Raw genomic sequence first — 27,513 nt, 5'->3', positions numbered from 1 at the left:
TTGAACTGGTGTGCCACTCTCAGCTTTAACACTGCTTCCTGCTGGCAGCTGGCCCAGACCAAGGACAGTACTGTGGAGTCCCCTTCCAGCAGGGAATTCAAACTCCTACAGCCAGCAGCTCTCCATGGACTCTGAGCAGAAGCAGAAATCTGTAGCCTCAGTCACAGACATTTGATCTGCTTTGTGCCTTCTGTGGTTTAGAATCCTGGCTCCTTTGGTAGGATATCTGTGAAAACTGACCACTGGGGGGAAAAAAAAAAAACCCAGCACTGCATTGGCCGGGAATCGAACCCGGGCCTCCCGCGTGGCAGGCGAGAATTCTACCACTGAACCACCAATGCTCCAGCTGTTTTGTTTGGTGTCTAAAGTGCTCTTCTCAGGGCTGTTTCCAAAGCCTCAACCACTGATGAAACACCTGGCTGGTTTGTCCTGTTTGGGAGGCAGGTTTAGTGTATCTATTCTTTCCCAACCTTCCTTTAGCACTGCTGCTTCTAGAGTCAAAGCCTGTGATCTGACAACTCCCACTAAAAGCCCTTGAGCCATCTGTAACCTCAGCCCCATAATGGCAGACTTTCCTTTTATACATGAGCCTTCTTTTACCATGAGCTGATGCATGCACTGTGCTTGTGCATCTCCTAACCTGTGACCTAAATAAACCTCTTTCCTTTATAAGTATTCTGGCTCTGGCGTTTCATTTTCATAGGCAAAATGGACTAACACATCTGGCTTTCTTTATCTAGGAAATGCCTGTTAGTGTTTTTAAAATAATGTCTCAAATGGGACCACTCTGTCAGCCTCCTGGACATAGACAACATGTTCTACTTCTGTGGTAGCATTACTCCATTTTGCTACAAGTTTCTGTTTGTGTTTGGATGTTGCCACTGGGCTGGAGCCAGATGAAGCTGCACAGATATGGAGGGCCCCTTGAATGCATGGGTGCAAAGCCAAGCAAGTGTTTGATAAAGATAGGTAATAGCTTTTAAAAATGCCTAGAAGTGAGCTAGTCCCACTATTCTTCACTGCATTATATATAAAGGGAAACTGAAACACTGGGTGGGGCAACAGTTATGACCCAGCTAGCAGCAGAGCTAAGAGGACCTGCCCACAGAGGCTGATCCCAGTCCTCTTTTGTAAAGGTCATCTCTGTAGAGCCCAGGCAGCAGGGACAGCTTGGTTTCACCTGTCCCATAGCCCCTCCCTCCTCTCTCTCCAGGCTGGTGCGGGACTTTGTGGCCCAGAACAACACCATGCAAATCAAACATGTGATCCAGACCCTGTCTCAGGAGTTTGCTCTGTCCCAGCACCCCCACAGCCGAAAAGGGGGCCTCATCGGTCTGGCAGCCTGCTCTATCGCCCTGGGCAAGGTATGTTTCCTCCTGAGGGACAAACACCAAACATCTTTCCACCCAAGCCCCAGCAGGGCCATTGCAGACTTGTGTTTTATCAAGACTCTCCCACACATAAGACTGCTAGCAAACATGGTGTGGTCCCACTTCTGGGAAGCTGGCTTAGGATGAATGTTTTTAGTGCGCCCTCCGAGGCACCAGACCATGAATTGATTGATACTGCTGGCCACAGAGCCAGGGGCCTAGCCCTTCTGACCAGTCCTCCTGCTGCTCATTTCAGGATTCTGGGCTCTACCTGAAGGAGCTGATCGAGCCAGTGCTGACCTGCTTTAATGATGCAGACAGTAGACTGCGGTACTACGCTTGCGAGGCCCTCTACAACATCGTCAAAGTGGCCCGAGGTGCTGTGCTGCCACACTTCAACGTGCTCTTTGACGGGCTGAGTAAGGTAACTTCTGGTTAAGCTGAGTACAGCCCACCCAGCTAACTCTTTTTAACTTCCTTATTGAATCTTTGGGAGTTTCACATCATGCACCCCAATTCTGTTCACCTCCCGGTACCCCCATATCCACCCCCAGGAAAGAAAACAAAACAATGTAAGCAAGCAAGCAAACAAAAACAAGAACAACAGCAACTAACTAAATAGATAAAACAGTAAACTAAAAAGGAAAACCCACCAGGAGCAGAAAAATCTGCTTCTCATTCTCTCCTGCCTCTCTGTCACTTTTTTTTTTTTTTTTATCTGTCCTGGTGACATTGGAGGCTTCAGTGTGCCATATAATACACCCCTTTGTCCTATCAGCTTAACTGGCAAATACTCATTGCAGTAAGTCACTGGTCTGGTTCAAGGCCTCTGGATTTTGGTGCACCATCCTCACTGGATTCTCACCAGAACTCCCCTGGGGTATTCTGTGGCCGCCCAGAGTCCTCCGCCTAGCTAACTTGACTTTCTAGGATCCTGAGAGCTTGGGACACTGCCCAGATGCAAGGGGAGTACATAAGCATGTTGCTATGAGGAACAAGTACTGAATCTTAATTTTTCATAGACTTTTATCTGTATATTCTTGATGTTCCTGTCCATCTTCTTTGCACTTTGTGAAAGTATCAGCCTGCCCCACACATAACAGAAAAGCTGGTAGTTTGAGAAGCACTAACCTTCCAGATGAAGATGATAATGATGACTCCATGAGTATGGTTTTCCTGCCTGCCGCCGCACCAGCCCCAAATAATGCACAGAGACTCTGTATTTGATATTATGCTGTTGGCCAGGTGCTAGTTTCTTATCGGCTAGCTCTGTCTTGATTATTAACCCATTTCTATGTATTTCAACGTGGTCTTACCGATAGTGGAGGAATGGCAGTTCTGTTCTCTCCAGGCTCTCCATCTTGACTCCTCCTTCCTACTTCCTCTTTCCTCCTTGTCTCCTAGTCCCTCCTATCTTCCTTTCCTATTGGCCAACAGTGCTTTATTTATTAACCAGTATGAGAAACATATACAGAATGACATCTCCCATCAGTGCAGGCTGTCCCCTGTAAGGACAGTGATTACAATCTCCCGGGTGTGCTAAAGAATAATCCACTATAGAGCTTTTGGGTCCCTGTTGCTCTCCTTCATGCCTCTCACCCTGATGGGTTACCCTCCCCTCAGCTTGGAGGAGTTGCCCTCCCCAGCTATGCTTAGTGGCCCAGAAAGTCTGTAACTCCTACAGAATGAACAACATGGACATTTCTAAATGCCACCCTCACTGCTGCCTCAACGCCCTATGAGAGAACCAAGCCTTTAAAGATGGGAATGCCCTGACAGCAGCCACTGGAAACAACTGCCTGGCCCAGTTACACCACGGCCTGAGAACCCCAGCAGAGTTTGCAGGCAGGGAAGCAGGGTTGTCCCTAAACAAATGGAAATTCTACTGTAACTAACTGACTTATTACTTTCCCCTACCTTTCTCAGGGTCAGGTACTGGGGAAGACACCACATGGTATTCTAACCTGCACCATGGCCTTGGCTGCTGGTTTTCTTTAGTCCCTTGGCTTCCATTTCACTATGACTGAACATTGCCTCAGTTTCTCTATTTTGGTGCCTTGTAGTTGGCTGCTGACCCAGACCCAAATGTGAAAAGTGGATCTGAACTCCTAGACCGACTTTTAAAGGTATTTCTACTTTGTCCCTCTTTTGTTTTTAGAATTTATTCCTCTGTCTGTGTAGAGTAGAAATTCTGGCATTAAAGATTTTTTCCTCGTTTAAAATATATATCATACATATGTATTAAAGCTTACTGCTTAGTATGCAGTTTCCATGAGAATTATGTAGAGCTGTGTCACTACTACAGTCAAAATACAGAATTGTGCCATCTCCCTAAATGAAAATCTCTTTGGGGGGAGCAGTGAATCTATTTTATTATTTTATATGTATAGATGTTTTGCTTGCATGTGTGTCTGTATACCTGTGTGACTGATCACTGCAGAAATAATGAGGATGTCATATTCCTTGGAACTAGAGTTACAACTGGCTATAGCCATGTGGGCACTGAGAATTAAACCTAGGTCCTCAAGAATAGCAGCCAGTGCTCTTAACTGCTGAGCCATATCTCCTGCCCAGAATCTTCTGTCTTAATGCCCCACCCAGAGCAATGAAATCAAACTTCCACCCCAGCCTTCCATGACAGGATGCTGGGCTTTGCTCCAGGCTTCAGAGTAGGGTTTTGCTATTCATTCAGGTCTCTTGACTTTTCTCTGCTCACCATCCATCATTTTGTCTGGCTTTGAGCCTGTGACAGTACCAATTCTCCAAGGACCTCTCCTCCCTGGCTATGGCTCTACCATGGTTGCCTGACTCTCAAGTCAGCCCAGGGCCAGCAGCACAGCAAGCTGAGCTCTGGCTCTTCGTAGACCTCACTCCTTTGATCCACAGGACATTGTGACAGAAAGCAACAAGTTTGACCTGGTGGGCTTCATCCCTCTTTTGCGGGAGAGGATTTACTCCAACAACCAATATGCCCGGCAGTTCATCATCTCATGGGTAAGGGCCAGTCCTTGGTAGATTCTTGCAGCCATCAGGAGTCTCTGGTAGAGTCACATGAGTTCTGACACACAAAGTGTATCCTTCACCTAAGAAATACCACCTCATCACCAAAAACACTGTGGGCTGGGCATGGTGGCACGTGCCTTTAATCCCAGCACTTAAGAGGCAGAAGCAGGCAAATCTCTGTGAGTTTAAGGCCAGCCTGATCTATAAATCATTTCCAGGCCACTTAGGACCACATAGTGAGACCTGTCTCAAAAATCAAAGCAACAAAAGCACTTTGTCCAATGTTGTCTTCACTGCCTGTCCTGTCTGCCCTGAAGGGATGAGATTCTTGTCCTAGGAAATGCCCAAGATCTCCAAAGCCCATAGTGCTGCGTCCAGCAGCTCCTCCTTTGCTAGCCTCCTAGCTTCACCCAGCCTTCCCCATCATTCCCCCTCTCCCCCAGCATCCAAATCATCTTGGAGTGAAACTCCCATTTCCTTGCACATTGAGCAGAAAAATGATGACTGCCAGCACCATCCACCATATAGATCCCTGCAGTGCCATGACACAGACCCCCAGTCCTTTTCACTGCTGGTCCCAGGGGAAGAGAGTAGGAGACAAGGCTCTGTACCTGAGCCAAGTCTCCCAGCTCTCCCTTTCACCACCCCACACCCCCCTACCCCGTCAGATCCTGGTTCTGGTGTCGGTGCCGGACATTAACCTGCTGGATTACCTGCCGGAGATCCTGGATGGGCTTTTCCAGATCCTGGGTGACAATGGCAAAGAGATTCGGAAAATGTGAGTGCGGGAAGGGAGCAGACAACTGCCACTCAATAGAATCCCTGTGGGTGCCCATGGTCACTTACAACTCCATGTCCTGGTGACCAGGACACACCCTTTTATTTTCCCATGGAGGAGTGGAGAACCCATCTTCCCTTCTCTGCTCAGTGTCCTCCAGACAAGCAGATATGAGCTGACATGCGAGCTCATTCCTCCTTTTCTCATTGGTAGGTGTGAGGTGGTTCTTGGAGAATTCTTGAAAGAAATTAAAAAGAACCCCTCCAGTGTGAAGTTTGCTGAGATGGCCAACATCCTGGTGATCCACTGCCAGACCACAGGCAAGTGTTTGGAGGCCCTATGGTCACTAATGCCTCATCAGAAGCCCCTGTCTCTCATATGCAGGCTTCAGTATGCAGCAAAAGGGAGCCCAGGTGGGAGAGGTGCTGGCTGTGACTCTGGACCTAGAAGCAGTAGGGTGATGGGTGTGGGAAAGGCAAGGCAGAGATCTGGGTTCTCTTTTAACAAATACCCTTTACCTGCTCTGAAGATCATGTAGACATGCTTTGCCTCGGGTAAAGGTAGGATGCTTAGAGGTCAGGATTGCCTTTCCTTCAGCATCAGTTGGTTATCAAACCACAGTGAAACAGTCACAGTAAGAGCTGCTTGTTACTGTCCATTAACCTACAGGTCGGCTGGGTGGTTTTGCTCCCATGGCCAGGCTGGACCTAATCATGCCCCTGAAGCCAATTGTACGGTCAGTTGGAGCTAGGTTATCTGGGATGGTCTCACACACATCTGATCCTTGACTGGCATGGGGTGATGGGGCTGGATAGCATCAGCAGGGTTCCAGGAGAGATAGGACATAGACAGGTCTCTTGATTCCTATGATTGAACTGGAGACACCATCACCACAACTACATGCTGTTGACCAGAAAAATCAGTTTTCTGGATCTAAGGATAGGAAAAAGTTCCACTCAGAAATTGAAACACAAGTCATTGCAATGGGGCATAGATCCAGGGAGGGTAGGGCATCATGACTATTTTCAAAGTACAGCAGAAGATTATTGCTCTCTCTTAACCTATCTTGACTAATCTTTAGAAGGCAGAGAGCACAGAAAGTATTCATCAACCTCTACGCCTAGCCTTGTACATGGTAGATGGAAGGGAACTTTCCAGTGCATGTTCCAGCCCCTCTGGAAGCCCCCAATTCTCCTTCCAGATGACCTGATTCAGCTGACAGCCATGTGCTGGATGCGGGAGTTCATCCAGCTGGCGGGCCGAGTAATGCTGCCCTACTCCTCTGGGATCCTGACTGCTGTCCTGCCTTGCTTGGCCTATGATGACCGAAAGAAAAGTATCCTTCACTCTGGAAAGGAGACTGAAGTGGAGGGACCCTGAGTGGGATGGAACTCCCTTAGGCTCCTTTACTCCTTCAAATGGTCTAGCATCTAGGAAGCAGGAGATGGAGCTGAGTGTGGCTCATGAAAGCAAGGGACACAAGACTAATGCTGTCTGGACCCAGTCCTCACCTGCTTACTTCCAGATATGAAACAACAATCCTATATACCAAGTTTCCACCCATCTGAGCTCATCCTGCTGTACTTTGGGTGGGAAAGATCCCAGTGGAGGAGGGTTCACCTGTGAGAAGAGGTGCATGTGGCAAGAACAGGACTCAGGGAGGAATGAACCCATGACTGGGAAAACTGGTGGCTTCTGGCTTCAGGAGGTATTTGCACAGGGAAGCCCCTTACATCAGTAGACAGGCATCAAGGAGGTGGCCAATGTGTGTAACCAGAGCCTGATGAAGCTGGTCACTCCTGAGGATGATGAACCAGATGAGCCAAAGCCAGTAGCACAGAGGCAGACAGAAGCCAACCCTGAGGATGCCCTGCCAAAGCAGGAGGAGACAGCTAATGGTGAGTACTGTGATGTCAGAGTCCTCACTTCTGCTGCTGGGGAAACACAGGTCCTGGGACTAAACTTGTTGGGTCATTTGCAGATGTTGGCTGGTTCTGGTACCTGCCCAGTGAAGCAGGTACTTTGTTAGCCCCATGCTAGAGGCTCTTCATCTGCCCCCAGAGCCCATGCTCTTCACCCTTGGCCCCTCAAAGACCATTACACATTGCTCTTGGTCTCCTCCTGGGTTCAGCCACCATCAAGTCATTGTTGGGAACATGACAGGAGCACCAAGCTGTGCATCTCATTTGAGTCTCAGCATCTGGCCCTCCCTGCCCTAGCCATTCTCAGGGAGGATGGGTCAGGAACATGCTAGTTTATTAAGTACTGGAGCTTTCTACTGAGCTTTCTACTGCACAAGTCAGTGCCTTTAAATGGTCCTTTCAAAGGCTTTTTCCCCCCTTCATGTTTCCTTGTTTACTTATGCTTATGCCCTCCTGTACCTTTGTTGTCAGTGTCTCTGACCATCTTTGGAGGGACATCCTCCTTTTCATTGAATCAGAAAATGAGTGGATGCACACCCTGTGCAGATGTCTAAGGGTGGCAGAGCAGGCTCTGAACCCTACAGCTGGAGCCAAAAGAACCACCATAGTCATAGCCTGTGCTTGCTCCCTCCTTGCTGGAACAGCAGACAGCCGTCCTCCAGGTCCCAGAGCCTCCTTCTGTGGGTTTGGCTGGTACAGTACCTGAGTTTGGGTATCAGGTTTCAGCTGTGCCATCACCAGAGCAATAAAACACCTGGAAGCAGAGCAGCGCGCAGCTGGCAGCTGGAGTGTTGGTGGTTCACACTGGTAGAGTGCTCGCCTGCGGTGAGGGAGACTGGGGTTTGATTGTGGCCAGTGCAGCAGCCTGAGCACACTGTTTGACAGCTCCTGGAAAGAGAAAATTTAGGTAAGTTCGTGAAGATCTTGCACAGGAAAAGCTCTCTTTCTAGGAGAAGCTAAAAGTCTCAATAATAGTTTAAGAATGTGTGCTGGTGTGTGAGATTTTTGTTTTGCTTTTCTTTTATGATTCTCATTTTAGAAAATTTGCACAGCAGGTAAAAATTACAAAGCAGCAGGATTGTCTGCACCAAAGATGAGCAATGTCAAATTTGGGGCATATCTTTTGCATTTTTAACGTACACATAGTTAAAATGATATGTCAGTCCACATCTTGATTATTTGTGTTGGATAACTTTCTCGTCCTTGTTTTTGCTTGGCTTGCTTTTGGCTTCAGCTTGACATGAAAGTTAGGGTCTTTGAATCCCAGTCAGCAAATAGAATAGTGGTTGATTGGACTAAAGGGGGGAAAGGTCCTAGGACCGCTCGGGACAGATCCTGATTTTTCTGGAAGATGGTGGAAATATTCTAGATTTAAATGGGGCAATGGCTATACACCTTTGTGATTGTATTTAGAACCACCCACTTACATACTCTTTTTTTTTTAAGACAGGGTTTCTCTGTTTAGCTTTTAGAGCCTGTCCTGGAACTAGCTCTTGTAGACCAAGCTGGTCTTGAACTCAGAGATCTGCCTGCCTCTGCCTCCCTAGTGCCTGGGAATAAGACATGCACCACCACCACCCCACCCAGTTATATACTTTAAAATGGCAAAGTTAAGCAAAATTTCATAGTGTGAATTATATTTCAGTTACAGTGTATAAGGAGTTGGCAGCTGTGCCACTCCCTATCTGCTTCTGTGGCAGCAGAGGTCCTGGAGAGAAGCTAATCCACTTAGAGCAATTAAGAAGCACTCTGTGAGCTGGTGCATTGGTGGTTCAGTGGTAGAATTCTCTCCTGCCATGTGGGAGGCTCAGGTTTGATTCCTGGCCAATGCAGAGTCTTTATCTTTTTAACTAGTTCTTCAAAGCCTTTTTCAAGTAGCCATCTGCTCAGGAGAACATTGCCCTAAACAGGACCAGAGTACATATCAGCAGCTTGGCCTGGATTTTAAATAGCACTGTAAGAAATGAATAGCACACTTTTTTTTTTTTTTTTTTTAAGACAGGGTTTCTCTGTGGCTTTGGAGCCTATCCTGGAACTAGCTCTGGAGACCAGGTTGGCCTCAAACTCACAGAGATCCACTTGCCTCTGCCTCCCAAACAGCACACTTTGTAGTGGTTTATAGAAACAGGGATCATTTGACAGCTGTATAATTATTCTCAGCCTTGTTCAGCTCATAACTAATCACAGTCTTTTCCAGGATGCCCAAGATAGTTCTAGCAACCCACTAGACAGATGATCCAGCCAGGCAATGGGCAAGCTTGTCCTCATCCTTTCTCATTGATGGTCTGCTCCTACTATTCTGGCCAGGACCCGTGGCAGCCCAGCACCTCCTGCCTGGTCTTCCTCTTTTAGTCTCTCTTGCATGCTCAGCTTGTCATGCAGCAACTGGTCTCTGGACAGGTGATTCAAATATGTCTTTTGTCTTTGGGAATGCAGTTTATAATCTTATTTGTTAAACTTTGCTTCCCTATTAATGTACTGACCTTGTATCATTACATCAGATAGATAATGCTCTAATCTATTTAACCAATCTATCATAAATCACTTAGCTGCTTCTAATTCCATCTTAATCCTATAATCCTTGCTAAAAAGAACTTTCATGCACAAAAATCTCACAAACATCTGCAATGATTTCCTAAGGATAAATTCATAAACTTTTAAAGCTTTTGATGCCAGATTTGCTGCTGAATGCCAGTTTCTAATCCCACCGACATGATGCAGACCTCCAAAGATAAATAGGGCTTTTCCTGTAAGAGACACCAAGAGGAGCAACCTGTATCCTGAGACCTGGTATCACACCTTGAGGCCAAGGATGAGAATGAGGCTTGCCACCCTGACTTCATAGGAGACAAACAGGGAAGAGGTTAAATAGCCTAGCAGGTGTTTGACAGCATATATAATGAGCCTTAAATGTTTAATAATTTAACCTTAGGAATTAATTAATAGATGTGTACTAAGGTTATTTCTGTGAATGTTCTTTTTAGCTGATAAATGCTGTAGAAAACTATACAGAAAGAGAAAGCTCCATAGTTTAGGAGGGAGACATAATTTTAAACAAGGCTCTCCCAAAAGGCCTCAATGACACTGTGACATCTGATTAAATGCCACATGAGGAAGGGAAATATTTCCAGTGGATGGGGAATAATGCCAGAGCATGACCCCAGAAGAGTAGTGTCTTCTGCACAGCAAAGTGGGGACAATTGTGAGGGACCAAAAGAATTCCAGCATTTCCTGTGGATGCTGTAATGGTCACTGCAGGTTTGAGCACAAGGACCCATGGTAGAATTACAGCCACCGTGTCAGAAACCTTCAACAAGAAGTATAGGCACCACAGCGAAGTGACTCGGTTTAGGCAGTAACAGCCATTTGGAGCGAGTGGCTATCACAGACTGAAGAGATCCTTACAGATGGGGTCCACAAGTAAAATCAGGGAAAAGAGTCAGGTGACTGGAAGCATGGAGTCACTGTCCACTGAGTGGGGAGGGACAGTGAAGTTTTCAGAAGGTGAGGAAATGCAGAATGTGCTGGATTGTTATGCCTCTTAGACAGAAACATGATCATAACTAGGTGATCTATATCCCCCTGGAGGTCAGATAGGGACCTTTGGTATATAACTATCTGGACCTGTGAGGCTGGGTTTTATATACACGTCTTGAACCCAAAATGCCTCCCATAGCATAATGTTTTGAATACTTGGTTCCCAGCTTATGGTACTCATTGGGCAGGTTATAAAACCTTTAGAAGGTGGGGCCTGACAGATGGAGGTGAGTCATCGGGAGGTAGACCTATGAGAGTTAAGGCCTAGCTACACTTAGGGTCTCTTCCTTGTTGACTGCTGCAGTGACCAACCTCTTCACAGTTCTTGTGAAGACAGACTGAAGTACTGGCCTCCATGCCTTCTTAACAATTGAAATCCCCAGAAACTGACCTAGATCCCTGAAATCTTAAGTTGCTTCTGCCAAGTATTTGTATAATCTTGGCAAGCAAAGTAACTAATACACTGAGGGAGAATGCCAAGGGCTTGGGCGTTAGAGAGAGAAGAGGACTACCAGTGGGCCTGAGCATACCATCATGGAGGATGGGACAAGGTCAAGGAGCCAACCAAGGAATTAGGAAGAAAGAAAGCAAGTGAAGGCCACAGGGTAGTAGTAGCTGTGGAGAGCTTCACATGTTGAAAAAGACTGGCGGTGCTGGGCTTCACAGTGTGGTGGCATCAGCGTTATAGGATGCAGAGACTGGCGAGAGCAGGTCCTGAGACGAAAGGGAGAAGGATGTGTGGTAAGGATTAAAATCCTTTTAATGATTTACCTGAAAATAGAAGACAGAGAAATGTGACAAGGGCTGACAGGAGATGAAAGCAAGGATTTTTCTTCCTTGGTTTTGTTTTGCTCTTGCTAGTTGAATTACTTGGGGGTTTAATTTTTATTTTTGAGATAGGTTCTTGCTGTACTGTACATTCTGGTCTGAAACAACAGGGCTCCTAGAGTCCTCTGCCTCGACCTCTTACTTAGCTGGGACTGTGTGGGTGAGTGGTGCTACACCCAGTTCTTTGGTTCAACTAGAGAAAATAGAGCATGTCTGTCTCCACTACCACAAGTCCTGAGATCATCAGTCTAATACAGGCCAGAGGGCTATGTTCCTTCTGCATCCTCTCAAAAAGGATCCATTTCCCTGCCTTTTTCTGTCTCCAAAAATCACCTGTATTCCTGGCATATGGACCCATCCTCCTTTGTCATTAAAACCCAATAGGAGAGGCTGACTCAAGTGGTTTGAGTGTAGAATCTGGGAGTCTATTCCCTATGCTTACCTCTGACTTACTATGACAGGATAGTTACTTAACCTCTCTGTGCCCTGGTGATCCTGTTTGTCTAATGGTGATAGTAAAACCTGACATATAGGTAATGAGAGGAATTAAAGGAGTTTGTGAAGAGCCTGGGGAAATGACTAAACACCGTAAGGGAAAGGAGTGAGGTAGCAGAAGGAATCCTGTTCACCTCGGCTTGAACACTACCTCTGGCTGATCTTGCCGTCCATTCTCCCCATCCACTACCCCTCTGAGTAAGTCTGAAATGTTTCTCACACCATCCCATTCATCTGGAGATGTGCGCTTCTTAAAGGTAAAAGCTCCTTTTATAAAAGTTGTCACCATCTGGTCATTATACCTCAGCAAAGAAAAAAGTCCCTAATGCGATCCTGTATTATTTCCCCGTGGTTTTGCGATTTTGAGAGAGGGTGTTGTTTTCCACTTCGCGTCAGGAGCAGATTACATACAGTACACTTGACTGACTGTTCATTATATCACCATCTGTCTTCTGTCCTTCCCTGAAACTGAATCAGAGCTGGAAAGATGGCTCAGTCAGTAAAGCATGAGGTCTACAGGTAGACTTAAGTAAAAGCCAAGGGAACATAGTGGCACACCTCAGTTCTAAGGAGGTAGAAACAGGATCCCCAGAGCAACTTACTGCCTGGACTTGCTTAATCAGCCAGCTCCAGATTGCTGAAGACCTGCCTAGGTACAGAAGATGAAAAGAAGGGCACCTGACATCAGCCTCTGGCCTCACGTATGCACACCCAAGGTTGTTCACACATGTGAACTCATGTACAGCCACACACATGCATACACACCACACATGCATGCATGCATGCATGCATACATACATACATACATACATACATACATACATACATACATACATACACACACAGACATAACATACGCAAAAAAAAAAAAATATATATATATATATATATATATATGGAGGAGAGACTAGAGATTTAACAAATGTCCTGTTTTCCCCACAAACCACCTCCCCAGTAAGGGACTGGCTATAGCTTCACTGGCAAAGCTGACCTGCAACAGACAGTCCTGTAGAGTTTGCCTCCTGGTGAGTTTCTGTTTGCATGTCCTTCTGTCCCTTCTGTTTGTCTTCTTGAGACAGCCTTGCTGTGTCACCCATGCTGGTGTTCAACTCTGCGTTCTCCTGTGTCAGCCTCTTAAGTGCTAGGGTTGTGGGAGGGCAACCTATTTCCTATCAGGGTTTTTTGTTTTGTGTGTGTGTGCGTGGAAGTAGAGATCCCCCTGAGGGAATTTGAAATATATGCTTGGTACTCCCTAACATTTAACCTACAAATGTGTGGGTTCCTATAAGATGAGGAGGGTGGCCTTCAAGGGTATGGATCCTGGCTGTAGGTTCAGTCTGTCCTTCCCAACACTCACTGCACTTCCTTCTCACCTACCTCCAGGCCCTGTGCACCATGGTATAGGGAAGGCAAACTCCACCACCAATCTGGCCTGCTGCCACAGCCTGCCCTCCTCCGCTTCTGTGACTAGAGAAAACAGGTGGCAGTGTGGGCCTCTTATTTAACACAGAAATAAAGATTACCTTTACCAGGAAGAGGGACCATCGCTATTTCTGGAATAAGCCAAAGACTTGATTTATAATTTTCAGAAAACCTTTTATTTGTAAACTTTAAAACCTTTAGGAAGTTGAAATTGGTAACATTTGAACAGTAGGAACAATGGTAGTCCCCATTGGGAACAGACAGCTGGGGTGGTGGTGCACCTGTAATCCTAGTACTTGAGCTATGGAGGCAGGAGACTGAGGAACTCAGGGTGATCCTTATATTTCAGTTTCAGAAGAATTCCAGCTAAAGGCAGGAAAGGGACTCGAGGTGTGGCTTTCATCATAAAACACTTGCCTAGCATGTGCAAGGGACCTATAGAGTAGGGCACCTTCCTTGTGAGCGCGTAGTACTGAGCTGGGCCTTAGGGAGACCAGTGGCTGCATATGCACTTCCAGCATAGAGAAGCCTCAGCCCCCAGAGCCTCCCATGGGAATATTAGTCATCTCTTAAATGTGAACTTCTTACTCTGCAATCCTCCAATTCCTGCTTTTCCCAGCCACACGTAACAGTTTCCTCTCCTCAAAATGCTGCACAACCACACAGGGCCCTGGGTCTGGACCCTGACCCTCTGATGTCCAGCTATGTGACCCTGGACAAGTCTTCTGACCTTGCCTTTCTTTCTTCACCTCTATAATGAGAATAATGACAGTCCCAACACTATAGACTTGTCACAATAAATGAGCTACATCTGTTGGCTGTTTAAAATTATTCCTCAGGCATCCTAACAGCTATGGAAGCATTTGTTATATAAATGGGAAAACTGCTCTGTCAGGGATTTATATGTTTTCCTCATTTGGTTTTCTCTTCTTTCATATGTTTATGGTGTGTGTGTGTGTGTGTGTGTGTGTGTGTGTGTGTGTGTGTGTACATGAGCATGCAACAGAACCCAAACCCATGGCCTCATTCATGTTAGGCAAACACTCTATCACTGACCTACATCCCGGCCTGGCTTTTTTCTTTTGATTTGAAGGGGCTGCTTCCTATGTTGAATGTTAGTTCTCCCAGTGACATGCATTGTAAATGTTTTTTTCAGCGCCTTTTTAGTTGTTGGAAGACATTGCTGATTGGGCAGAAGCCGCACCTTCCCTAGCAGTTTATTTCAGTGAGTTGGGCAAAATGGAGCTCCCTCCCTCCAATAGAACTTCCTGCCTCTACCTGCCCTTATCTGAAGGATGTCCCTAGACCTGGAGGACTGACCTTATTTAAAGCTGTCTCTAAAACCTGATTTATCTTTAGCTTGACCCTTGGCACAGATCCCTACTGTGAAGACTGTGCTAGGAGCTGTGCTATAGGACCCCACTGCTACATCCTAAGCCTAATGACAGGAATGTGCCACTTAGTGCAAATTTGGGTTTGTTCCCAGACTCCCCAATCCTATATATTCTTTATACTCTGGAATAAAATCAAGCTGAATCACTGAAATCTGTCTCCTAGAGAGTTGTCTCCTTTTGTGCTAATGGACACCAAAGCTTTCTGTTGCCCCATCTGCCTCTTTCCCTTCTTGACCTGTTGGCTAACAGGCTCAGAAGGAAAGAGGACCCCCCCACATTTAATCAGTTTTCAACTTCTTTTATTTTTTTCTCTCTCACACACATTATGTCCTGACCAGTTTCCCTCCCTCTAGCCCTCCCAGTACACCCCCACCTCCCCTCTCCTCCAGACCCATTCCTCCGTTTCCCGTCAGAAAAAAGAGCAGGCCTCCTAGAGATATCCACTAAACATAGCCTAACAATTTACAGTAAGACTAGGCACAAACCCTCCTATCAAGGCTTGACAAGTCACCCAGTAAGAGGAAAAGAGTCCCAAGAGCAGACAAAAGAGTCAAAGACACCCCACTCCCACTTTTGAGAGTCCAAAAAAGCACCAAGCTGCACAACCATAGATATATTCGAAGGACCTCGCTCAGACTCATACAGGCTCTGTGTTTATCGCTTCAGTCTCTATGAGCCCCTGTGGACCCTGCTTAGTGATTCTGTGGGCCATGTTCTTGTAGTGTTCTCAATTCCTCTGGCTCCTGCATCCTTCCTCCCCTTCTTCTGTGGGATTCACAGAGGTCCACCTAATGTTTGCCTGTGGGTCTCTGCACCTGTACCCATCAACTGCTGGAGGAAGCCTTTCTGATGATGTTTGGGCTAGGTACTGATCTACGAGTATAGCTTAATATCATTTGGAATCATTGTGTTTACTTTTTTGGCCAGTAATTCCTGGGTCTCTGGGCCATCGAGCTTCCAGTTCCTAGCTATCCAGGCAGTGTTGGGCATGGACTCCCTACCATGGAGTGGGCCTCAAGTTGAACCAGTCATTGGTTGGCCACTCCCACAAGTTCTGCACTACCATTACCTCAGCACATCTTACAGGCAGGACAGATTGCAGGTCCAAGGTTTTGTGGCTGGGTTGATGTCCCAGTCCTACCACCGGGAGCCTAGCCTGGTGGATAGTTTTGTGTTTCAGTGTAACACAAGCTAAAGTCATCAGAGAGAAAGGAGCCTCAGTTGAGGAAATGCCTTGATGAGATGCATCTGTAAGGCATTTTCTTATTTAATGACCAATGCAGGGGTGGGGGGTCCATGATGGGTGGTGCCATTCCTGGGCAGATGGTCCCGGGCTCTATGAGAAGGTAGGTTGAGGAAACCAGTAAGCAGCTCCCCTCCATGTCTTCTGCATCAGCTCCTGCCTCTGTGTTTGAGTTCCTGTCCTGACTTCCTTCAGTGATGAACAGCAATGCTGAAGTATAAGCCCTTTCCTCCCCACCTTGCTTTTTGGTCATGGTGTTTTGTCACAACAGTAGAAACCAAGACACATGGTTATAGAAGATAGCCAGTTCAGGCTCCAAATCCCCATTACTAGAAGACTTTGCTAGGATCACTCTCAGATTCCAGGGAGTTTCCACTGCACTGGGTTTCTACGTCACCCCCTTCCCCCGCAGATGCCCTCAGGTCCAGTCATCTTTCCCAATATTCTCTCCCTACACCCTTCCCATTCCCCCCACCTGAACCCTCCTGTTCCATCACCACCTGTCCCCAATCCACCTGTAAAATCTACTTCCTTATCCTAGGGAAGTCTATACATTCCCTGCCTTGAGCCCTCCTTGTTACTTAGTCTTTCTGGATCAGTGAATTCTAGCATTACTATCCTTTACTTAACAGCTAATGTCTGCTTATAAGTGAGTATATACCATGTTTGTCTTTCTGGGTCTGGGTTACCTCACTTGGGATAGTTTTTTTTTTCTAGTTCCATGTATTTGCCTACAAAGTTCATGATGTTATTATTTTTAACAGCTGAGTAACACTTTTGTGTAAATGTACCATATTTTCTTTTTCCATTCTTCAGTTAAAGGGCATCTAGATTGTTTCCAGTTTCTGACTGTTATGAATAAAGTCACTATGAACATAGTTGAGCAAGTGTCCTTGTGGTAGGATGGAGCATCCTTTGAGTATATGCCCAAGAGTGGTATAGCTAGGTCTTGAAATAAATCAATTCCCAATTTTCTAAGGAACTGCCATTTTGATTTCCATAGTAGCTGAACAAATTTGCACTCCCACCAACAGTGGAGAAGTTTTCCTCTTGTTCCATGTCCTTGCCAGCATGAGATGTTTTGAGCTTAGCCATTCTGACTAATGTAAGATGGAATCTCAAAGTAGTTTTGATATGCATTTCTCTGATAGCTAAAATTGTTGAACATTTAAGTGTTTCTCAGCCATTTGAGAGTCCTCTGTTCAGAATTCTCCATTTAGATCTATATACCATTTTGTAATTGGGTCATTTGCTTTGTTGATACCTAGTTTCTTAAATATATATATATAGGATATTAGCCCTCTGTCAGATATAGAGTTGGTGAAAATCTTTTCCCATTCTGTACACTGCCATTTTTGTCCTATTGACGGTGTCCTTTGCCTTGGAGAAGCTTTTTCACTTTCATGAGGCCCCATTTATCAATTGTTGTTCTTAGTGCCTGTACTAGCAGTGTTGTTTAGGAATTGTCGTCCTATGCCAATGTGTTCAGGGTTGCCCCCCACTTTCTCTTCTATTAGGTTCAATGTATCTGGTTTTATGTTGAGGACTTTGATCCACTTGGACTTGAGTTTTGTATAAGTTGATAGATATGTATAAATTTTTCATTCTTCTCCATTCTGACATTCATTTGGACCAGCACCATTTGTTGAAGATGCTTTCTTTTTTTCCATTATGTATTTTTGGCTTCTTTATTAAAAAAAAAAAAAATCAGATGTCCACAGGTGTGTGGATTTATGTTTGTTTCTTCAATAAATTGATCAACCTCTCTGTTCTTATTACTATATCTCTATAGTACAGCTTAAAATCAAGGATGATGATAACCTCCAGAAGTTCTTTTAACATACAGGATTGTTTTAGCAATCCTGGGATTTTTGTTTTTCCATATGAGTATTGTCCTTGTAAGGTCTGTAAAGAATTACATTGAAATTTTGATGGGGATTGCATTGAGTCTATAGATTGCTTTTAGTAGGATTGCCATTTTTATTGTTGTTGATCCTACTGATCCATGATCATGGGAGAGTTTTCCATATGCTGATATCTTCTTCAGTTTCTTTCTTCAAAGACTTAAGTTTTTGTCTTACAAGTCTTTCACTTGCTTGGTTAGAGTTACCCCAAGATATTTTCTATTGTTTGTGGCTATTGTGAAGGGTGTTGTTTCCCTGATTTTTTTTCTCAGCTCATTTGTCATTTGTGTATAGGGGAGCTGGTGTTTTTGTTTTGTTTTGCTTTGTTTGTGTTTTTTGTTTTTGAATTAATCTTGTATCTATCTACCTCACTAAAGGCATTTATCAGTGGCAGGAGTTCCCTGGTAGAATTTTGGGGGTCACTTATGTATACTATCATATTATCTGCAAATAGCAATACTTAAACTTCTTCCTTTCCAATTTGTATCCCCTTAATCTCATTTAGTTGTCTTATTGCTCCAGCCAGAACTTCAACTACTATATTGAATAGATATGGAGAGAGTCGACAGCTTTGTCTTGTTCCTGATTTTAGTGGAATTGCTTTGACTTTCTCTCCATTTAAGTTGACATTGGCTATAGGCTTATTGTAAATTGACTTTGTTATGTTTAGTTATATCCCTTGTATCCCTAATCTTTCCAAGATTTTTTTTATGATTTATTTTATGTGTGTGTTTTACTTGCATATATGTCTGTATATCACATTTGTGGCTAGTGCCTGTGGAGTCTAGAAGAGGACATCATATTCACTGGAACTGGAATTACATACAGTTGTGAGCTGCTATGTAGGTGCTGTGAATTGAATCCAGATCCTCTACAAAAACAAGTACTCTTGACTGCTGAGCCATCTCTCCCTCTTAGTTTGTTTCTTTTTTTCTTCTTCTGATTTTTTTAGGACAGGTTCTCTGTGCAGCTTTCATTGTCCTGGAACTCACTCTGTAGACCAGACTGGCCTCTAACTCATAGAGATCTACCTATCTCTGCCTCCCAATTGCTGGGATTAAGGCATGCACTACCACTGCCCATCTTTTCCAAGATTTTTATTATAAAGGGATGTTAGATTTTTGTCAAAGACTTTTTCAGCATCTAATGAGATGATCGTGTGTGTGTGTGTGTGTGTGTGTGTGTGTGTGTGTGTGTGTGTGTGTGTGTGTGATTCTTCCAGTTTATTTTATATGGTGGATTATATTGACAGATTTTCATATGTTGAACCATCCCTGCATCTCTGGGGTGAAACCAACTTGGTCATGATTGATGATCTTTTTGATGTGTTCTTGAATTTAATTTGCAAGTATTTATTAAGTATCTATATAGGTTCATGAGGAAAATCAACCTTTAATTGTCTTTCTTTGTTGAGTCTTTGTGTGGTTTGAATATCAGGGTGACTGTGGCCTCATAGATACAATCCAGCAATGTCCCCTCTGTTCCTATTTTGTGGAATGATTTGAGGAGTGTTGGCATTAGCACTTTGGTAGAATTCTTCGCCAAAATATTCTGACTCTGAGCTATTTTTTTTCCCCAGGTTGGGGGGATACTTTTAATGACTGCTTCTCTTTTCTTAGAGATTATAAGTATTTAAATTGTTTATATGATCATGATTTAACTTTGGTGAGTGGTATCTATCAAGAAAATGACCTATTTCTTTTACATTTTCCAGTTTTGTGAGTACAGGTTTTTAAAATATGGCCCAATGATTCTTTAAATTTCCTCAGTGTCTGTTGTTATATCTGCCTTTTTATTTCTGATTTTTTTTAGTTTGGATATTCTCTCTGCTTTTAAGTTAGTTGGGATAAGAGTTTGTCTATCATGTTGATTTTTCCCAAAAAACAAACTTTTTGTTTCATTGATTCTTTATATTGTTCTTTTTGTTTGTATTTTATTGATTTCAGTTCTCAGTTTGATTATTTCCTGCCATCTACTCCTGTTGGATGAGCTTGCTTCTTTTTAATCTAGAGCTTTTAGATATGCTAGTATGAGATCTCTCCGATTTCTTTACATAGACACATGGTGCTATGAACTTTCCTTTTAGCAGTGCTTTCATTGTTTCCCATAAGTTTGAGTATATTGGGCTTTCATTTTCATTGAATTCTAGGAAGTCTTTAATTTCTTTATTTCTGCCTTAACCCAGCAGTCACTCAGAAGAGAACTGTTCAGTTTCCATTAGTTTGTAGGCTTTCTGTTGTTGAAATCCAGTTTTAATCTGTGGTGGTCTGATAAAATGCAAGGGATTATTTCAATTTTATTATATCTCTTGAGACTTGCTTTGTGACCAAGCATGTGGTCAATTTTTGAGAATGTTCTATGAGGTGCTGAGAAAAGAGTATATTCTTTTGTGTTTGGGGGGAAATTTTCTGTAGATATTCATTATCTACAGGTCGATTTGAGTTTTTGCATCTGTTAGCTCCATTATTTTTCTGTTTAGCTTTTGTCTGGATGACTTATTCATTAGTGAGAGTGGAGTATTGAAATCTCCCACTATCAGTTTGTGAGTGTTTCCTTACAAACATGGATGCCCTTTAATGAGTATGAAGTGTCCTTCCCTGTCTCTTTTGATTAGTTTTGGTTTGAAGTCTATTTTGTTAGATATTAGAATGGCTATACCATATCCTTTCTCAGGTACATTTACTTAGAAAATCTGTTTTCCAACCCTTTACTCTAAGGTAATGTCTATCTTTGAAGTTGAGATGTGTTTCTTATATGCAGCAGAAGGATGGATGTTGTTTTTTGCATCTATTCTGTTAATCTGTATGTGTCTTTTTATTGGGGAATTGAGGCCATTGATATTGAGAGATATCAATGACCAGTGATTATTTTATTAGTTGTGGTGGTGGTGGTGTGTGTGTGTGTGTGTGTTACTTTCGCTGGTGTAAGATTATTTCCTGTGTTTTCATGGGTGTAGTTAACCTCCCTGGGGTAAAGTTTTCCTCTGTCAGGCTGGATTTGTGGATAGATGTTGTTTAAATTTGACTTTATCATAGAATATATTGTTTTGTTCATCTATAGTGATTGAAAGTTTTTCTGGGTATAATAAATCTGGACTGGTATCTCTGGTCTCTTAGATTCTACAGGACATCTGTCCAGGCCCTTCTGGCTTTTAGAGTCTCCATTGAGAAGTCAGGTATGATTCTAATAGGTCTGTCTTTGTATGTTACTTGGCCCCTTTTCTTGAAGCTTTTAATATTCTTTCTTTGTTTTGTATATTTTGTGTTTTGATTATTATGTGGCTAGGGAACTTCCTTTTTTGGTTCAATCAATTTGGTGTTCTGTAAATTTCTTATATCTTCTTTAGGTTAAGAAAGTTTCCTTTGATTTTGTTGAAAATATTTTCTGGGCCTTTGAGCTAGTATTCTTCTATTCCTGTTGGGCTTTTTTGATTGTTTGTTTTTTTGTTTTGTTTTTGTTTTCTTTTTTTGGTGGGGGTTCTTTTTTTGGTTTTGGGTTTTGGGTTTTGTTGTTGTTGTTTTTCAAGACAGTGTAGCCCTGGCTGTCCTGGAACTCAACTTTGTAGACCAGGCTGGCCTCAAACTTACAAAGATCTATCTGCCTCTGCCTCCCCAGTGCTGGGATTAAAGGTACCACCACTACCACCTGGCATATTCCTCATATTCTTAGGTTTGGTCTTTTCATAGTGTCCCAGATTTCTTGGATGTTTTGTGTCAGAAAGCTTTTATCTTTAACATTTTCTTTAATTGATGTACCTATTTTTTCTATTATATCTTCAATGCCTAAGATTCTTTCTTCCATCTCTTGTATTCTGTTGTTATACTTGCATGTGTATCTCCTGTTTGCTTACCTAGATTTTTCATTTCCAAGATTCCCTCAGTTTATGTTTTCTTTATTATTTCTATTTCCATTATTATGTCTTGAACAGTTTTACTCATTTCCTTCAACTCTTTGTTTTTTTTTAGCTTTCTTTAAGGGATTTGTTCATTTCCTCTGATTTCCCCCCCCCTCTGGATTTCTTTAAGGGATTTATTCATTTTCTCTTTAAGGACCTTTATCATCTTCATAAATTTGGTTTTAAGGTTGTTTTCTTGTGCTTCATCTGTGTCGGACTATTCAGGGTTTGCTATGGTAGAATAGCTGGACTCTGGTGGTGACATGCAGCCCTGGATGTTGTGTTCTTTCACTGGTGTCTAGGCATCTGCGTTGAGGTAATTATAGGCCTCAGTGCAGAGTTCTGGGTTTGTCTTTGTTGGATGGAAGGTTTTGTTCCTTGGTTTCCATTTCCTCTCTAGTCTTCTGGCTACAGTGGCCTGTGGTTGAGTAGAAGTTCTCTACCCAAGTTAGGGCTGGGTTTCTGGCAGCCGGTGAAGCCACTGGTCCTGCCAGGGGCCTACCTCGGGAGTTGGGGGCTGAGATATGGTGATGGGAGGGGTGGGGTGATTAAGTATAGGCTAGGAGGACACTGAGTGGGGACAGTGTTGGGGCTGGCAAGCTATCTGTGGTTCTGGTAGCCTGCATATCCTCTGGCCCAGCAGGGTGCCTCCACTAGAGTTGGGGGACAGCATGAGGGGAGGACTGGTGGGTTTGGGCTGGACAAGCACTGATAAAGTAGGGGGAGTCCATGGGTACCCGGCCTACCCAGGCCTGCACTGCCTCAAAAGAGGAGACTTCCAACAGAGTCGTGGGCCAGAGTATGGTGACAAGAGGAGGGACGGTTGAAAGGATGCTGGCAGAGTCCTGATGGCATGCAGGCTGGGGTCTTACCTAGGGGCTCTCATGGGAAGGGAATTTCCTTTAGAGTTGTAGGCCAGGATTATGGTGACGGGGTGGGGAGGAAGCCCACAGTGGCAGGGTCTGCGATTGGGAGTGTTAGTTGTCTGAGAGTAGGGGGTACTTACCTGAGGTCCTGGGTGTCAGCATGGCCCCTGGTCCTCTGGTAAAGCAGGGGACTCTGGTTTTCAATTTCAATTATCCTATCAGATTTTTTTCTTTATGATTTTTGCCTGTTGGTCTGGGTGAGAAATTCTCTTTAGCTATCCTTGTCAATAAATTTTTAACTCAGGCCTGATTGAGAAGTACTTACGATTTAGGAGAATACAGGGGACAGATGACTATGACAAAACTAAGACAAACAACTTTTTCTCTGTCTCTTTGTGTCTGTCTCTCTCTTTTAATGTGTGTATATGGCTCTCTGGAAGAATTCCAGGCGTCTGATATGGTCTGATTGAGAGCATGTCATTGGAATGTCTTTTATCTTCAGTTTCTCATCTCCACCATACTGGTACTGTCTATGTATTTTCCTAAGTTTTCAAAAAACAAAATCACTTTTAAAAAATAACTTGAAGTGTACAGAAAATGCAGAAGAATAAAGAGCTCCTTTTGTATTATTCTCTGAGTTGTCTGGAACTTTGGTAGGACATTGCTGACTCTACTGTACACACCTAACCTGACTATCCCCAGTGTTCCCCTCCTATCAAAAATCTCTGCGCTACACTTAATTGCTGTTCTCTAAATCACCTCCAATGTGACACTTGTAAAGGGCTGGCCAGTCTCTGCAGACCACCTTTCCATGTGAGTCAGTCTCACATTTTCTTCCCTGCATCCTGAAGCTAGGCACTTTGGAAGGATGCTGGAAAAGTCCTTTGTCTTCAACACATCCTGGTGGGGCTGCATTGGCTCAGTACTAACTGCTGATATGACTATTTGAGCACCTCACACTGACAACTCCCTCCTCCTTTCCTTGACGCTCTAAGCTGTGACCAATGCCTGGCCAGGACTGGGGTTAGAAGAGAGAGTCTTAACTGGCAGCCATCCAGATGCACAATGTCTTGGCTCTTTAGGAAACTTAATTAGGTGCCAAAAGAAAAAGGTTGGAATTATCTCACTCCTGTTCTGCTTGGGACCTGCAGCAGAAAGCCAGGTACTGTAAAGGTTTTGAGTTGGCCACATGCAGCCTGACTTGTGCAGAGTGCAAGATCACAATTCTTTCCTGAATCAGTTTTAACCCTTTTAGGTGCTTTGTATATTAACCAAATTGTATAATCATCACAACCAATTGTAGAACATTTTCAATGACCAAAAAAGAAGGAAGCCCTTACCACATCACACTCCACTCCCCCAAAATCCTCCAACCCAGGCAACCTCTAATCTACTTTCTGTCTCCAGAATTGTCTGTTCTGGATATTTCCTATAAATAGAATCTTAGTATGTAATCTTTTGGAATTGTCTTCCTTGACTCAGCATGTCTTTAAAGTTCATCCATTCTGTAACCTGTTCCTCTTTGGTTGCTGAGTAATGTTTCCTTTTGTTTATCCACACATAGGCATTTGGACTGTTTCCACCATTTGACTATGGTAGGTAGCTGCATTGTCATAAAATGCAACTTTTGTGAGATGCAGGTACCCATTGCTCTTGGGTGGAGCTCTTGGAGCAGGATTACTGGGCCACCTGATAGCTGTGTTTAACTTCTAAGAACTGCCAAATTGTACACAGTGACAGCACCATTTCACATTCCCACCAGCAATGCCTAAGAGTTTCTTTTCTGTTCCTCCTCACCCTTACTAACCACTTTCTTCTCTTGTCTATGTTATTCCTCCTGGTGGGTATGAAATAGTATCTCATTATGAACTTTATCTGCATTCCCTGCTGGCTAAAGTGTTAAATAACCCAGTTCATATACAGCCACCGCCCTTGGGCCTGCAGGCCCTTCTAAAATGTCCCAGTTGTGTTCAGCATGAGTGTCCCCAGCTTGTGAGAGCCCTGTGCCTAGAAATGCTCAGACCTGGCTGCTATACCCTGAAACCTCAGAGGCACTAGGTCCTTGGCTTCCTTTTCAGGAGCTTAAGTAGAAGTGTGGGTGCTGGGGACCAGGGTCTCATTCTACAAATGAGTGTCAGGCTTCAGCGGCATCTTGTTCCTCTTTCTTCCCAGGAGGTTCAGGGGTTTCCTGTGACTCCAGCTTCGGAAGTGGCATCAGTGTCTTCACCTCAGCCAGGTAAGTGGTTGGTGAAAAGCCAGTGGTCTAGCTCTTTCTGGGTACAAGAGCCTGCAGCAAAGACCCAAGGAAACTTGTCTGGGGCTACTGACTGGAGAGCCCCTGGTACACAAAGGAGGTACTTGAAGAAATCTAAAGGATTCTACGGAAACCCTCCCCACTAGTTCCCTGGATAGACGATTGGGAACCGCTGAGGTCATTAAATACACATTTTCAAAGCCCAGTGTGTGTGGTGATGGCTGTGAGGTTGCATCAAGAGCCTTCTCCTTATCCAAGGCAAGACTGACTGTGCTCAGGGGAGGCATAAAAGACAGGAAGGGTACAGCAGTCAGAATCGTAACTATGGTAGATGCAAAGCACAAGAACTTCTGCCTTCTCTCCCAGGATGACTGTCATAGCACAGGCTTCCACAGGGGGGCAGTGTAGGCCAAGGAGCAAAATGATCCCCTGCCTTTCCAATCTGTTCCTGCTAGATGACCCTGGTGTCTCCTGGGGAGCCACCTGTACTGGGCTGAGTCCACTGACCTACCTGCTGAAGCTGTGTCTACCTGCTGAAGCTGTGTGGGTGGCAATTCCCTAATAGTGGATTTCCTCTAAACTTAACATTGAACCTGGTCGTGTCTAATGTATTACTATCCCTAAAGCCCCAAGCATCATTTATAAACTCAGGTACTGGATTCAGTAACTGTGTACCCCAGTACTGCCTCCAGCAGTGAGCAGCAGGAGAGTAATTGCCAGTCTCCCACTCACTTTCACATGCTTGTCATACGTTTCTAGATACCTGCCCGGGCTCATCCCACAGGTATGAGGTAAAGAATAAGATCATAAATGTGAGCCCGACTTTGACACACTTCAGTGGGAACAACAAAGTAGCCAGCAAGTTTCCAGGAGAGAGTGGGACTGCAGAGGAGGGCGGTTGCACCGCAGAGGGTTAGGGGTCAAGCCACTGTGACTGGTGAATGTGCTCCTGCAGCCAGACTGCTCACCTGATGTCAGACCATTGAGATTTTGCTGGTGTCTGGTACGATTAACAGCATCATTGTATCTATTTTAGGGGTGAGAACGTGAAGGAGGGTGGCTCTATATATAATAGACTTAGGAGAGGGTCAGAGTAGCTGGGTAGAAGGGACTGCAAGTCAAACTGAGGAGCTGGCAGGGTGGGAGATATGTTTGAAAAGTAAGCTTGGCAGCTTTGCTGATGGACAGGATGGACAAATGAGAGGAACAGGAATAGTAGCCCTGTTACATTCCTAAGCTGGACTGGAAGGAAAAACAGTTGTGACGAAACAGTGACAGTGCATGACTGATAGACTACAAAGGTGGCATGACCTTCTACTACTTCACTTTTCATTTGAAAACTTATGCTCTGCCAGGTGGGCCTTCAGAGACTTCAGTTTCTAAGTTCAGGTCACAAACCAGGTATCTGGAACCAGGGTTAGTTTATACCTGTCACTCAGAAGCCAGTGCTGAATCCAACCTTTTGAAAACACAAACAGTGAAGCAAAACACAAGAAGATTGTCTTGTGGTAGCATTGTGTCCTCCAGCCTGTGCTAGGAAGGATGCAGCCCCAGGATTTGTGAGAACAGGCTAGATGCTCAAAGCCTCTGACCTGCTCCCTCCAGGACCACTGAGCTTGTACAGATGGTACCATTCAGGGTGACACAAAGAAACCTGCCCTCCCACCTTATAGATGCATTGCTTACCCAGAACACTACCCAAATGGCCAGCTAAGAACAGTGACTAGGAGGAAGACTTCCTGGTCATTAGCCTCTCATTGATCACCAGGCCTTAGAAATCTAGTGAAGCTGTGAACCCTTCTCCTAGAAAAACATGCATGCACATAAAACTCTGAGTCCATTAGCTGGCCAGGGATCAGACTGGGGTACAGGGAGTTCAAAGCACTGAGAGACCACAGCTGCCTTCCTCTCCCTGTCTAGAGCCCAGGCTTAGCCACCAAGAGAGCCACTTAATAAACCAGTGACATCTCTGTCTGAGTGAGTAGACAGACAGTCAAGTATCACCAGTCAAAGGGCTCTGAACTCCTCTACCCTCCACAGTGTAGGGGACCTGTGGGAAGTTGAAGGCAGGCCTCTGTAAGGAGAGGTGGAAAGGAAAGACAGCAGAATGGAGGAAGCATGGTGGAAAGCAAAACTACAGCAGAGGGAGGGTTTCTCCACTGCGACCCTTCTGTACACTGGGTGCATCCCTTCCTTGGAGAAAAAGGGGCCCAGATCATATCCTGCCTGCCATGTATAGAAACTGGGGAGACGGGGTGGCAGCATTGACCCCAGAGAGTAATGGGATATACTCAGTTAGTATGTGAAAAGCCTGGAACAGTGCCTGGCAGACAGCAAACACTTGGTCGCACTTAACCTCACTGGTTATCACAAGACCCTCCTTATCCCAGTCATCAAAAACGAGGAGATAGGACAGAGGTTAAGTCTTGCTGGAAGCCACCCAGCTAATTAATGATGAGGTGAAAATCCAAGATAGTCTGTCTGGCTCTAGAACACTAGCATTTGCCTGATGAGTTGTTGGAGAGTTGTAGAAAGGTTGCACATTGGCTTCTCTGACGCATTTGGCAGGTTTTTGAACAGGTATATGGACATCCCCTGGCAA

General features: G+C 44.5%; 1 protein-coding gene and 2 non-coding genes across 4 annotated transcripts in view; 2 read left to right on the top strand and 1 right to left on the bottom strand.

Annotated features, from left to right (window-relative positions):
- The window catches only part of Vac14 (VAC14 component of PIKFYVE complex), a 110,972-nt gene that overhangs the window by 14,133 nt on the left and 69,326 nt on the right, over positions 1-27,513 (top strand). For both annotated transcript variants that reach the window (XM_051201857.1, XM_051201858.1), the window contains exons 2-10: positions 1,214-1,364; positions 1,627-1,794; positions 3,434-3,496; positions 4,257-4,364; positions 5,042-5,151; positions 5,365-5,471; positions 6,353-6,487; positions 6,897-7,049; positions 24,830-24,893. In XM_051201857.1, coding sequence (XP_051057814.1) covers positions 1,214-1,364; positions 1,627-1,794; positions 3,434-3,496; positions 4,257-4,364; positions 5,042-5,151; positions 5,365-5,471; positions 6,353-6,487; positions 6,897-7,049; positions 24,830-24,893 — 1,059 coding nt within the window. The remainder of the gene's footprint in view (positions 1-1,213; positions 1,365-1,626; positions 1,795-3,433; positions 3,497-4,256; positions 4,365-5,041; positions 5,152-5,364; positions 5,472-6,352; positions 6,488-6,896; positions 7,050-24,829; positions 24,894-27,513) is intronic.
- Trnag-gcc (transfer RNA glycine (anticodon GCC)) lies at positions 271-341 on the bottom strand. The gene has a single exon. It is a non-coding gene; the product is annotated as a tRNA-Gly (tRNA).
- On the top strand, positions 8,835-8,905 carry Trnag-gcc (transfer RNA glycine (anticodon GCC)). Its single transcript has one exon. It is a non-coding gene; the product is annotated as a tRNA-Gly (tRNA).

This window comes from Phodopus roborovskii, unplaced genomic scaffold, assembly GCF_943737965.1.
Source record: "Phodopus roborovskii unplaced genomic scaffold, PHOROB, whole genome shotgun sequence".
Classification (NCBI taxonomy): Eukaryota; Metazoa; Chordata; class Mammalia; order Rodentia; family Cricetidae; genus Phodopus; species Phodopus roborovskii.
Note: the sequence above shows the minus strand (reverse complement) of the source record. Positions and strands in the feature narration are given on the sequence as shown.